This window comes from Diadema setosum, chromosome 14 (assembly GCF_964275005.1).
Source record: "Diadema setosum chromosome 14, eeDiaSeto1, whole genome shotgun sequence".
Taxonomy (NCBI): Eukaryota; Metazoa; Echinodermata; class Echinoidea; order Diadematoida; family Diadematidae; genus Diadema; species Diadema setosum.
The window spans coordinates 9,337,797-9,352,658 of NC_092698.1; the positions used below are offsets into that span (position 1 = coordinate 9,337,797).

At 37.3% G+C, this 14,862-nt stretch overlaps 1 protein-coding gene across 1 annotated transcript; it reads left to right on the forward strand.

Moving 5' to 3' along the window:
* The first annotated feature begins 8,260 nt into the window (after positions 1-8,260).
* On the forward strand, positions 8,261-13,440 carry LOC140238091 (ras-related and estrogen-regulated growth inhibitor-like). Its single transcript, XM_072318017.1, has 4 exons — positions 8,261-8,286; positions 8,819-8,973; positions 12,301-12,357; positions 12,863-13,440. The coding sequence occupies exons 1-4, from the start codon at positions 8,261-8,263 to the stop codon at positions 13,438-13,440; spliced, it is 816 nt and encodes a 271-aa protein (XP_072174118.1).
* The last annotated feature ends 1,422 nt before the right edge of the window (positions 13,441-14,862 follow it).

Genomic DNA, 14,862 nt, shown 5'->3' on the forward strand with positions numbered 1-14,862 from the left:
TCATCCAGCATTGCATCCGTTATTATGGATTCTTTAAAATTGTCGTTTTGGTCTCACGAAAAAACAAAACAAAGTAGAACAAACAAAGTCACTAACATTGATTTCCATAATCGTTTCACTAAACGGTGATCGATAGTTCAGCAGAGGTGGGGACATCCTCTAACACAACCCTGCTCCTACCTGTTGTGTATGGGGTGCCACAAGGCTCGATACTGGGGCCGGTATTATTTTTAATTTTTATAAACGATATTACTCACACGGTCAAACATTGTGAATTATCTCTTTATGCAGATGATACATGTATGTATTTTTCCTCTAATAATCCTGTTGAAATGACAAGATGTATAAATCAAGATTTGAAAGAGATTTCTACGTAGTTGACAGCGAATAACCTGGTTTTGAATGCTGATAAATCAAAATATATGATTTTGGGTTCCAATGAAGAGGTTGAAGTATTTTCATGATTCTGGTATTATTCTTCAAATAAATGGTATACGATTGAAAGAAGTATATAAATGTAAAATCTTAGGAGTTGTATTTGATCCAAACCTTACATGGAAACTTCACGTGGATTATATAAGAGGGAAAATTTTGAGAAATTTGTTCCTACTGAGGAAAATCCGGTTTTGTGTGAATTTTAAAGTTGCAAAAATGTTGTATTTTTCTATTATTCAATCTCATCTGGATTATTGCTCACCAGTATGAAGTAATGCTGCAAAGTCCACTTTGAATAGGCTGTTCGTTTTACAGAAAAGGGCTTTACGTATTGTTTTAAAGGTAGATAATTTAGAAAGAACCTCGATATTGTTTAGTAAATCAGGTATTTATTCAATATATGTTCGTTGGAAAGTGATTTTGTTGCATAAATGTTTGTACGGCTTTGCACCACAACATCATTTAAAAGAACACAGTTGTAAACTCCGTAATTCTCAGGTTCAAATTTGGTTACCCAAACCTAAAACAAATTTTATGAAAAGAAGTTTTTTTATATGCAAGTTCAGGTTTATTCAATTCATTGTCATTGGTCACCCGAAACACAAAAGATATACATTGTTTTTGTAAGAAGATGAAAAATGAGATCCAGACTTCTTAAGTTGTAATTTGATATATTTGTATTCATATTCTTTATATTTTTTATATAAAGTATTGTTTTATTTATCATTTGGTCACCGGTTCCAAGTTTCCGGTTTTAGATATCCCCTTCCTCATAATATATATATACACACACACTCAAATACTTTTTTTATTGTCGTTGATTAGTATTTTGGTCAGGTATTTAGTTGTGTTAAGTTTAGTTCTCTGAGCATACAAATTGTTTCTCTATCGTTTTTTGTCCGGCTATTTCTATTACTGCCATTATTTTGATATATGATATTAATATGTCGACTGTGAGTCATTTTGTGTATTTTTTTTCTATTTGCTACTGAAATAATTTTGATGAATTTATTAATTTGTCGACTGTAAGTCACCTTTTTAAAATTTTTACAATGATTTCATACCCACGTTGTACAAGTTTAAGTGTGTATTTATCGCTGTTGTTGTTTTTTGTTTGTTGTTTTTTTTTCATATGAATTTTATATGTATGTCAAGTGGACCCCTTTGAAAATCAGCTGTGCTGAAAGGGCTATCCACCCTACTGCTGGAAATAAATAAATAAAATAAATAAAATAAATAAATTGAGGTCCTACTTCTCTCCAACTTATCATGAAAAATATCTCGCATTTGTTTGATTGGACGTGAACTTATTTAAAGTCTGGGACTCTGGTCTCCTGTCCGTTTAGAAATAGAATTAACAGTATAATATATCATTGGTGAAACGAACAGATACAATCAGAATTCGAAACATTAATTTACATTATGACATAGCATGGATTTCATCAATTTCATTGAAGACAGCTTTCAATTTTATTGTGATTTTCTGGGGGGTGGGGTTGAGACACGATCTATTTGGACCGTTACCCATACTTCCTGTTTTTAAGTAGTATGATTGTTTGTCTGTGTGGAAGTGTTTTAGTTGTTATAGATGCACTTTGAAGGAGTTTGATGAAGATCGTTGTTTAATGATAATATTGGAGGAGGGGGGGGGGGGAGGGGGGAGGGGGGTAACGGAATACATTTCCTTACCTACCTCCGGAGTCTCTTCCGATGAGGTATTCTTAGCTCTCTTTCTTTCTTTTCTCCCTCTCTCTCTCTCTCTCTCTCTCTCTTTAACTTTCAGGCCGACGGTCAAACCTTATCAGTGTATGAAGAGATCTTTGGGCGTCTGTGTGGTAGTTTGCATAAGGACTCGTACCATATTACTCGGAAATCTAGTTGCAGATGTGTTCATGTGATCAAAACAAACAAATAAACAAATAAACAAAATAGTTAATGTATAGATAGATCTTTAGGCGCTTGTGTGGTGGTTTGCAACAACGATCCTTCAATTACTCAGAAATCTCGTTGCGGATTAGTGAAGTAATAGAAACAACAAAAGCGAATGACTTGAATTTGGTATCGAATACAATACAACAACTTTCGTCGAAATTTTCACCCCGTGCATAAATGAATACACATTACAACAATAGAAATGGACCTTACAAACAAATTGTAACGCGGTGTCCATTTGAAGGATTGGTTACTGTTATTGCCAATTATCCCAGAAGTAGCATAATATACTATTTACTACTTACTTGTCCACCATTTAGTGTATATGAGTCCTTCTACTTTTGCTTCTTTTCTTTTTTTTTCCTCCAGAATTAGGCAATTAGGTGGCATAACAATAAGCAGAGCCGTTCCAAATCGTACCACTCTGTCCAAATGCTCCTATACATTCACAGAAGAATTTTCATTGTAATGAAAACATAATCCACAACACCTGCAATGGTGAAAATCGGATTAGCATGATCAGCGTGATTAGGGCTGGACTTATCGATGTGCTTTTCTATGATGTCGTCATTGATGGCTTTAACCCGTTTCACAATGTGTTAGATTACAAACCTAACAAAATCATCTCCGACAATAGACCGGTTCACTACCAATACCACTTAAAATGTTATAGGTACCCCTATGAAAATATAATGGTATATTATACCCGATATACTGGAAATCTTGCCTGCAACTTCCCGACATAGCAAAAACTGATTATTGAGGTTGGATTCCAAGCCATGCAGTGCATACCAGAGAAGCATAGCTTGTCATTCGACCAGTGAAAGCCTCATGTAACTTTTCTATTCAATAAATGCATGATAATGAGTCTATATAAGAAGAGACTTGTCTGTCTAAAGTGTGTCCATCCCTTACAACACTATAGTTTTGGGAAATGAGCATATAAACAGATATCTGAACAAATGTCCTTGTGAAATAATTTGTGAAAGAACACTCAAAATTGGAATTTCGTCAAGAAAGCTCAAGGAGAGAGAGATATGAGAGATAACACCTGATATATAGTGGCTGGTGAACAAAACATTGGATATGATTTACAATTTTAATTCCTTTAAGTAATTCTCAATGAAAAATACATGAAATATAACAAAACAGGATGATGCATGATGTACTATACAATACAATAAAATTTTACTACCATAAAAAATGCTGTCAATATATCAAAGTTCAAATTTAAGTAAAACTGCTAGGGAAATACAATGGGACCTACTTAAAAGCAAGCTTGTTAAGCGTACGCCCTAATTCTCTTAAACACAACTTTCTATTTTGCAGGTATGCATGTATTATCTTTATTTTGTTAACTGTGATTTATTTTTACATAGTCAAATGTTTGCGTATGATATCATGGTTGTGTAATTTAATCCATGTTTGTTTGTGTGGGTTTTTTGAACAAAAAAAAATGAAAATTGAATGAATTGAATTGAAATGTATATTGTGAAGAGCAAGATAAGGAGCACGGATACAACTTAAGACCCAACTAAGGAAAATGGACAATAATATTCGGGGAATATAGATAATACTACTCAATTACAATTACAGGAGAACAAATAAACCACATGCTGCCGGCAAATTGATAAGAATATTAAGCATATTACTTTAGCCAATGAAAGGATATCATAATACTTAAGAGTCTGCGTTTTCTGCTCTTTCTCCTCAACAAAAGCTTTCGAGGGGTAAACTGATGAAAAAAAAATCCAGAATGTTTTCAACTCGCAGATAATGTCCTTGTCATTAGCTTCAAAGATCGCTGAAGGCTAATGAAGCACTGCTATGCCTCTCTATTGTTTGAAATGTTTTCTTCTCCCAGTCCCATCACTTGTTCTTTGTGTAGAGGAGAGAGTGGTAAGTACCTATCTGAGAGACTTGGTATGTTATCTTCATTCAGATTCCTGGAACAATGCGATTGTAACGGCTAGAAGTCTGCCGGTGCGTGAAATCTTCTTAACTTGCGAGCAATCACAGATGAATAACACATGCAATGTACAATGTAATATAGGTCCAATCGGTTGACTTTTCACAAGCACGATGTAGGTGCAGTCCCATCGCTTTGTCAGAACATCCCACTTGTGGGCTTCATTTTCACTAGTGTCCCCTTCCCCATTACGCAAGTGACAATAAGTAAAATGCAATGCTCTCTTGCTCCAGTTATGACGTCACGAATGTGTTTATCTCTCCTTACTTTCTCTCTCTCTCTCTCTCTCCCTCTCTCTTGAAAGTAACTTTATTCAGTCGGGACGGTGAGGGGAAAGAGGGAAAGTTAACGGCATGCCTAAATTCACGGCAAACAACTCTCATTACATGGGAGGGACATTACAAGAAGGGACAAAAGAGACTGTATGAGGTCACAAAAGATCTCTCTCTCTCTCACAAAAACATGTTTTCTTGTAATAGCGGAAAAACGAATACGAGACAGCAGGAGAAGAAGGCAAAGACTGAGACGAAGAAGAAACTATTCTTCACTGAAAACAAAGAAGGAGGACTAGCGGACATTGCTAGTTGGAAAACAGTCCTTCTCTTCTCCAATGTTCGTTTTTGTTTTGTTTTGTTTTGTTTTTGTTTTTTTTTGTTGACACATCATAACGCATTTCGTGCAGTAATCACAGTTCATTTTCCTGTCAATGTATCTATGTGTAACTATTCTTCAACGAAAACATATAGAAGAAGGAATAGCGGACATTTGCCAGTTGGAAAACAGACAATTATTCCTTCTCTTCCCAAATGTTCGGGTTTTTGTTTTTGTTTTTGTTTTTGTTTTGTTTTGTTTTTTTTGTTGACACATCATGATGCTTTTCGATGTACAGTCATCACAGTTCATTTTCCTGCCAATTTATTGTAGTGTAACATTGACACGTCTATGGATTCTGAAAACAAGACAGTAATTTCATTTCATTTTCATTTATGGAATAGTTATCCACATACATTCGTGGCATACATCTATTGATCAAACTATATGGAGTAATAACATTTGAAATTGCATGAATACAGAATTAACGTTACATGATGACAAAAGTTAAAATGAGGAAAAAATCTAAGAATAATAAAAATAATCACAACAAAATTAGAAAAATCAGATTTCGAGACGATCTGCAACCCCGAAGTCTTTAAACCAATAAATCAAACTGAAACAAAGGGAAGTTTATAGAACTTTCGTATCTGCAACTCTTTTCATCAATGGCTGTAACTACATGTATATAATAAGAATGCAGCGCATTGTAAAGAGCGCTATCCATTCCAAGTGGTCTACGTTGCCTTTATAAAGAATGATTATGTAGTGATATCATGAATACTTATTGAGTGCTATTGTTGTTATGCTTTAACATAAATATGTATGGATACTGTATATAAGTATAGACGCAGGGAGACATTATCATGCTCATAATTACTTACACACGACCTTTGGGAGACAATTTGTATCTCCTTAACGTTTTCAACTATTTTTAATCGCATGTTTTACTGCTGACATTGCCTAATTCTACACAATAATACACAGATAGATATACCATTTATGCAAATTAATAATGATAAGGCGGCGATGTCGTTGCATATTTTTATCAGCCTAAACAGTTCAATAGTTCGTCAGTATTCTATGTCATTTGTAACTTTTTTTTTTCCTTCCAACGACCAGCTAATTCCACTCGAATCAGTGTATTTGCATCTTTGTCGTTTATTGTAGATGTCCATACCTGCCAACTGTTCAGTTTTAATCTGAATATTAAGATTTTTCACTGAAAGAAAACGCATTAATTTCAGAATGTTCTGATTTTTTGGAAACATCTGTAAAGGGCTTTTTACACTTGTGTTTCTTAACCCCGGACTTTCTCTGACCCAGGACTATCGTTAGTCCCGTACCAATTTTTTCAGCTTTTTACACTCGCCAATTAGTCCCGTACTATCTCTTGTCCGGGGCTAAGGAGAAAACTGACCTTTTTACACTCGTCTTTCTTAGCCCCGGACTTTCCAAACCACATGAATATTCATAATTACGCTGTGTACTGTACACGTACACGCACGCACCGGCAGCACTTGATTACCTCGTTTCTGATTGGTCAGTGAGGGTCGCACTTCGTCTCCGTCGCTTAGCCCAGGATTATTTTTTCGTTCTGTTTACACTCACTTGCTTGGCACCGCAATTGCGGTGCTAGCACCGCAATTGCGGTGCTAACCCCTGCTATTTTGCAGGGCCAGATAGTACCGTACTATCGGTGGGGCTAGCCCACTTTGGCAAAAACGAGTGTAAACAGAAAGTGGGCTAAGGATAGTCCCGTACTATCGGTGGGGCTAAGGCCCCCCCTTAGCCCCACCGATAGTCCGGGGCTAAGCAAAAATTTACAAGTGTAAAAAGCCCTTAATAGTAAACTATATGAAATTTATGAAAGTTCACATTTGGCATTTTTGAATATTTTTTCTTTGTTTGTTCAGATTTATTAAGTCTCAGGGTTGGCAGGTATGGATGTCTCACAAATCAAGTGGTCAGCAGAAAAATCAAAGTTCAACAATTTGTTCAAGAAGGAAGATCAATCGGGTTGAAATGACACGAAAGACGCTTTTGCTGCTCATCGCAAACTATGTCGTTTTGTCTGCAGGTTTGTGTACAAAATCATTCACTGGAAGAATAAGTCTGTTCCATTTGTTGGTTTGTTTGTTTGTTGATTTTATCTTCTTCTACATAATTTCACAGATAAATCAAAGTTCTTTTCAGTAATATCACAGAAAACATCAATATGCTGATTACATTGAAAGCATATACTTACAATATCTTTCAAAGTTGAAACAGTATATGCCACATACTACTGAAATTAAAGATTTTTGTCGAATAATTATTGCTAATGATGTACTCCATTACCCTGCATTATATTTGCCATGCGTTGTTGTTGTTTGTAATTTCTGACCTTTTCCAGAAACGGATGTCGAGAGGGTAGCTATGTGTTTGTCTGTCTGTTTGTTTGTTTGTTTGTTTGTTTGTTTGTATGTATGCTTGTTTGTATTGGGGGATGGCTGATGGCTAACCTCCCACCTGTTCTTTGTATTTGTCTATTTGTTTTTTACCTGTACATTGTCACATTACACCTGCCAGCCTATACCAGTGTGACTAATACGAAGGGCGGTCTCCTTAATGACATTTTATTTTGACCCGGCGTGAGATAAACAAACTCGAAATCTTACGTGCGTGAAAACAACAGCTGAAATGTTATATTGCAAACACTCTCAAAACAAGCTGACATTCTTTTTTTTTTTTGTCTGTGTATCTCTCTCTTTCCTTGTCTCTCCATCTCTCTCTCCCTCCCTCTGGTTCTCTTTCTCTATATCTCTTTCTCTCTTTCTCACTCTTTTTCTCCTTTCTGACCCTGGAGGGCACTACCGTTCAACCGAAGCTTATGTGTAAAAGCTTGTAAAGGTGACAACAACACATGGAGATAAAGACACTTTTTCGCGTTTTCAAAGATTTCTAGGTAACCGAGGTGGATCAACTCCCAGGACGAAACTCGTTGTTGTTGTCGTTTTTATTTTTTCTAGTTGTACCTTCGAAAAGACCAGACCTATCTCTCACTGGACAAAGAAGCCCCATCTCGACCCTATATCACAGCCCCCGCAACTACCATTGTCCCAGGACGTATAAAAGGCAGACGACTGGTCAACAAGCACTCAGTTGATAACGCGTCTACCACGCAGACAGTAAACGTTGATACCCGCTGGACGCAGTCGCGCGGAATTACACGTTAGTATTCGCTTCCTTACACCAAGAGGAATACTCCGCAGTTTGATAATTTTGTGCGTCCTTCATCCATTTTTGACGACTTTTCCAGTTTGGGAAAGAAAACTCTTTGTATCTTTCAACATGACGATTTCTCCACATATCAAAAGGTAAGAATACTCGAACTCGCTTCTGTACCCTGTCTAAGAAGCAGTTTGACCTCTCATTAAGGAACTCCTAAGTGCATGTGGATCTGAACTTAATCACTTTTTTTTTCTCAATGCCTGCAGCTGATTTCATTGTCAGAATATTGTTGTAATGATCATTGTCCAAGATGTATTGGATGTCAAGTGTTGAATTAATCAAATTCATACGAAGATAGAATATTTTCTTTGATATTGAAATGCATATTCCATGCTTATCTGTTCATATTGGTACTATCATCCAAACTCTCTCTCTCAAATCTGTAATTGTTCTGTCGATAAACATTCAGTTTCATGAAGCAAATGTCAAGTCCGCGGAACTAATTAATCCAATTTTCCATCCTATTGTCGCCAGTTATAGAAAAAAATCACAGTAAAATCTGTCACCACTGCACTGTCAGAACTATTTTGTATGCAAACGTCAGTGTGATGTTAGGAAGACAGTGAACTGTAAGGTTGTTAAAGGCTTAACCTCCCCATTTTACCTTCATTCGTCCAGCACACTGCGCTCTGTGCAGAAGACCAAGGACCGGGAGAGGGCGGTCACTTTCTCCGCGGTGAAACCCGATCACTCGCCGATACTGAGGACCGATAAAACCGACAAGCACAACTTCAGACTCGTGCTCCTCGGACAGGATGGCGTGGGGAAATCCGGTGAGTTTCTATCAGCGCAAGATAGTATCTCTACCATTTTAACACGCATGATTGTCATCGGTACGCATAATATGTTTTAGCAGTGATCAAATAATGTAAGCCTTACAGTGTTCCTAATCAGCTTCCGATAGCTCTCCATTCTTTCGGTATATTCTCTTTGAGATTGAACACTTTCACTTCTCCATGATCTTACGCTCACTTGAAAAAATATCCAAACAAAAGCTAAACAAAACGAAACAAAAATTGAGATGAGATGGCTTACTATCTATATATCTGTTTTCAGAAAGTTAAAATGTTCCTATTGTAATAAGCAAAAATGCGACATTATGTAGTTGGTTTGCATTCGTGCTCTGACTGCATCATTTCTTGCAGATGTAATGTAATGGTTAGTAGCAATTTTCATTTCATTTCATTTTTCATTTCATTTATTGTTTCTACTTGGTACAAATCAACAAATCACATTAAAAGATATACACATTCCAAATAAATTGTTAAATGGGCAGCGAGAAGCAGTACATACAAGTTGCAAACCACACAGTATGCAAATTGTAATTGAGGTGACCTGGCACAGAGGGAACGGTTTCAGATTTATCAATTGGACTATCAAGGGGTTAAGATGCCAAGTGATGGGAATTAGATGATGAGGGTAAGGATGAGGAGGGTAGGTAACCTTTCCCCCAATTTTGGAGCTAGCGAGGCCCAGGTGCTCCGGCGTCCCCCGTCCAGGCAAACTCCTAATTGATTTGTTTACCTGGTAATAATTAAACCACTTACTTTGTCATGACTCATTAGCTTCGGCGGCGCTGTCTCTTCTGTATGTAAGTCACGTGCGAGATTAACCTAAACTTGTTAGAAACAATTGCTGATTGACCTTAACTGTTTTCTGTCGGTCATATCTTATTTCTTGAAGATTGTTTCTAAATGATTTCCCTGACATTAGCGAGGTTGTTGAAGGTGAAGCCTGTGTCAGGGATATAGAATACAGTTTTTCAGTACGTATGGAAAAGTATACCATTTTGCTCTATACCTTAGTTTGACTCACTTTATGATACCACGATAAGGAAATAAAGAGAGAAGGGGGAGGGAGATAATGTGTGTGTGTGTGTGTGTGTATATATATATATATGTGTGCGTTTGTATGTTATAGATGTATGTATGTGTGTGTGTGTGTGTGTGTGTGTGTGTGTGAGAGAGAGAGAGAGAGAGAGAGAGAGATGTGAGATAAGGCTCATAATGAGAAAATAGGAAACGTGGTTTATCATCAGCGGAGTATCACTTTTTGAATAGTTGTAGAGCGACTCATACCCGCAACAACCTATGGTAGACAAAGCAATTAATATTTGAAAAGAAGAGTGTCATAACTCCCCTGTCTCAATACCATGACAACACTTGAAATCTGACTCATTGGAGGACATTCCTGTGTAGAGTTGGAATAGCGCTCTTCACCCAGTAACCTCCATGTTGACAGTCTAATGGAGGAGGATGTATTGACACTCTGGCGTTTCCATGGCTATTTTTAGACCAAGTGTGCCACCACCATCTTAATGTTTATCTAGTCAGGGATGATCCGCATTACACTTGTCTTGTCTGACTCAATCTCAAAAATAAATGGACTTGAAGACAGAGAGCAATAGTGTCAAGAGAAGTTCCTTTCGCTTTGCGCTGGCGCTAATTATTAGTCATCAGTCAAACATGTTTCAGGACCAGTGTCACACTTTGATAATGACTAATGACTCGATTCACCCACATTGTGACCTCAGTCTCGGGAAAAAAGAAGACAAAAACCCGAAACAATCCCGAACAACCATGAGGGTTGACCTAATTGATGGAGACTGCCTCAATGATTGAACTAAATATACCTTGAAGTCATTAAAAGGCTCTTCGAGAGACCTTCTCCTTTCGTCTCAAGTGAACAGGCGAATAGAAATTCGAGCAATGTTAACGAATAGGATTTAATTTGATATCCTTAGGCAAAACTATTTCTTTGACTTTGGCCGATAAGAGAGGAAAAGCATAATGTTCGAACAAGGTAGATTACTCTGGACAATCCTGCGCTGTCATGACCTGGGAAACCGTTGTACTTATACACTATATGCTTACCACATATAGGTTAACTGTGATAACGTTTGATATTGAGGGACACCGACAGCAATATCTATTCCACCATGATTGATTGATATCAGTAGAAACATTCTAAATCAGTTCAAAATACCGGTGGTGACACAAGATATTTCATCTTGTTCTATGTTTGGCTTCGGAGGCAAGTTCATTAATATAGGAAATATGATAAGGACTGATATAGTGAGATTGGGTCGGTTAAACAGCAGACAAAAATGTGACTTTTGGTGATTTCGACGCAAGCCTGTGCCAGGTTGAAGCAAAGCTTATAGAGATTATTTACTGATGACGTACGGAGTGGTTTTACACCGTTACATTTCTCATCTTGCACAATGCGATTAGGATTAGCGAAAACAAAAGCTAGATAACTAAAGACTTTTCCTTGATCAAAGAGAAACAACATGAAGCCCGGGACCCTTCCAAAAGCCCTGTAGAAGGTCCCGCTAACCATTCAGCTCCTGAAGCATAATACCATCAGGCTTACTCTGGGTTCAATCATTGGTAATCCTCCCTAATAATTTAGTTTTGTTGTTGTTGTTGTTGGTTTTTTTTTTTTTACATGTGAGTACAAAGACGGTGTAATCCGACTGTTACCATGAGATAAAATCACGAGAGAAGAGCCCGGTGAAAACCAGTGCCTAGCATATTTGCTGAGATGATTAGCGTACTGTGACCCTCTGGATCTGAACCTTATTGTGTCCAAGGTGTGGGAGGAGGGGCTTTTCGTGAATCGGTGTTAAAAACCACTCGTGTGTATATGAATTGTGCCGAGGAATGGTCAAAAGAGAAGGAATGTGCACCGCTCCTTGGCACTTGTCCGAACCACTTTCTCCTTTTCTAGTCCACTGAAAAGTTCTCGCGTTTTATTTGTCAAATACCGAGGCGATGGTATGCAGGTTTTCCAGGGCAGCTGTTATGAGTCATTTATGGGATTATGTATTAACATTCCTTTACGAATAATGTAAGCAAGGACTTAATTGAATTTGCGTTGTGGTAAATTGTTCTTTTGAGAATTTCAGCCTTAAGAGTAAAAAGACCAAACAAAATTTCACAAACAAGTACACACATACAGTCGAATGACATGTACACACAGACAGTAATAAGCACACACACACGAATATTTTCATTAGCCACTGTGTATTTTTCCCCACGCTGAAATGTTTTCATGTTTCTATTGATGTTTTTTCCTTCTTTATTTTCTCGTTTCAGCAATTTCTGTGCGATTCCTGTGTGGGCGTTACCTGCATGAATACGACCCCACGCTAGGTGAGTAATTTCCGTAATTTGTGAGCTGCGATAGCAACGAAACCTATTAAACTAGCTCCAAGAATGTGAATGATTGTCGTTAAACCTATCATGACTATACAAACATGAAAGGACTCTCCAATTTTGCTTTCTTAAGTAATATTGCAGCGGTATACTTTCTTACTTTGACTTTCAAAGTAAAATGTGTCCCTTATAGCTTTATGTAGACGATTGAAATTATTGTTAGACAATTGAAATATAGATTTATACGAGTAATCATTACAAAGTGCAAGTTTTTAGCTGCAGCAAAATAGATTGATATATTTTTGTCCCAATCTTGTTGGAAGGTACACTACAGTATGTAAGTTAACCTAGCCACCATAGTTATGTTATTGGTGTACATACATCTGTTTGTAGAGCGTATAACAGCCACCAGGTGCAAATAGTAACCATTGTTACGTCATGCTATCACCAGTCACTTGCAACTATCTAATCGAATTTCCTTTTCGTTTTTCTTCTGTTACAGAGAGCTGTTATGAAAAGTTGGAAACGATAGACGGCAGACTGACCAAGGTCGAGCTCTACGACACGGCCAACCAGTCTTCTTTGGAAGACTACCTGGTCGAGGCCGACGCCATTCTCTACGTCTACTCGATCACCGATCGCTCCAGTTTCGAGAAGGTCCACCTCCTCGCCGACCAGCTCGAGCTCCACGGAAAGTCCCATCTGCCCGTCATGTTGCTAGGCAACAAGCGAGAGATGGAGCGAGGGCGCTGCGTGAGCTTTAAGGAGGGTTACTGCCTGGCCAGGGACGCCGGCTGGACCTTCCGAGAGGTATCCGCCGCCACCGACAATGGCAAGCTGAAGGAGGGCATCCTCGAGTTCGTACGCGATGTCCAGATTGAGCAGAAGAAGCTGAAGGCGAGCAGGAGAGGTCGGTATTTCAGGAGAGCTGTGTCCGCGCTGGCAACCATCAACAGCAACTCCAGGCAAGCGACAAAAGAAGAACACGTAGCGGCCCTTCCCGATTGGACTCTGAGTTTGTTACACGTCGGCACTATCCCTAGATTCCATCAAAGAAGACTTACTTGTCCCGCCGTCTAAAAGAGACGCTCTTGTCCATCGCACAGGACTGACGATTGAGACTATCATGAACTTGACGAGACTTTTGTAAATATATGTATATTTCAAAGCCACGCGGATTGTTGCAATAATAATTATTCTATTGATCATACCGACACACGTCGTGAAAACCGACGTAAACGCTTGAACTAAATGGAACATGCAAACGAGTGCTTTGTATAGTGCGCAAATGTGTTTGTCCATTAAAGTGTGTAAAGTACTTTAAATTTTTCAATCATGCAGTTTGAATGCAAACTTTTTCTCTTTCTTTCTTTTTTTTTTAATCAAAGCGTATATGGTAAAGATATTTAAATGTGACGACGGGCACATTTTGCTTCTTCAGCTCTGATGCCCTTAAAATGAAATTATACTTCCATTGATTACAATCCTCAACGATAATATATGACTTGTAATAGTCTTATATCTAAAGACATAAATCGTGTTAGACGGCTGGAAAATTATCCAGGTAACACAACTCTTTTTTGACAGTTTATATAATCATTTTGCCAAAAAGTTGATTCAAAGGTACTGTGGTATCCAACGTATCTTTTAATGATGATGATTTAATGGTTGACATAATGGAAACCATTGCTTTTGTAAAAGTCGCCTGTCAAACATTTCGTTTGGTTTCATTTTATTAAGTTATTATTTTTTTATTTATTTATTTGTTTATTTATTCATTTATTCATTAAAATTTACCTGATTATGATTATAAGTGCTCAAGCGTACATACTTTGTTGGTATGTCAGGTTGATCCTTCAAAACCAAAGATGTCTTTATTCGGTGACATGATTTTTTTTTTTTTTAATCATAGGTCTACTTGTCAATTTCGCTAAATAGTTTATGCAATTATTTCTTTTTATTGAATAACTGCCTTCTGTTCCTATGTCATGTCGTTATTCATTTTAATGTTATATAAATGTTTTATTCCGTTTTTTACTCACTGCATTTATTGATTTTATTCAAAATTATCTGAATAACGAAAATTATCTTTTATTCTTTATTTCATTGTTTATTATCATTCATCTTCACCGTATAAATACGGTATAGAACTAGAATGAGAGAAGTGAGAGTATGGGACTGAGTGAGTGAGAGACTAATAGAAAGAGACGAGAGAGATATAGAAGTTAAAGGGCTGTAGATTCTATAGGCCTACATGGAATCTAGATGTATACACCAAGATGTGCATGTTAGGCAAGCCAAATCGTTTCCTTTCAAAGTATTTGTTTAAATGCGTCGAGTAAAAAGCTTAAGATGCTTTAGTTTACAGATATTCCATATCAAAACAGATTTTTAGAATTTCGGTCAGAATGACTGTCTGTCGGAAAAAGTCTCCGTTTTCAACTATCTTTTTTTAAATATAATTGGCTTCATCACAATCGAATTTTATTCAGACCAATCACA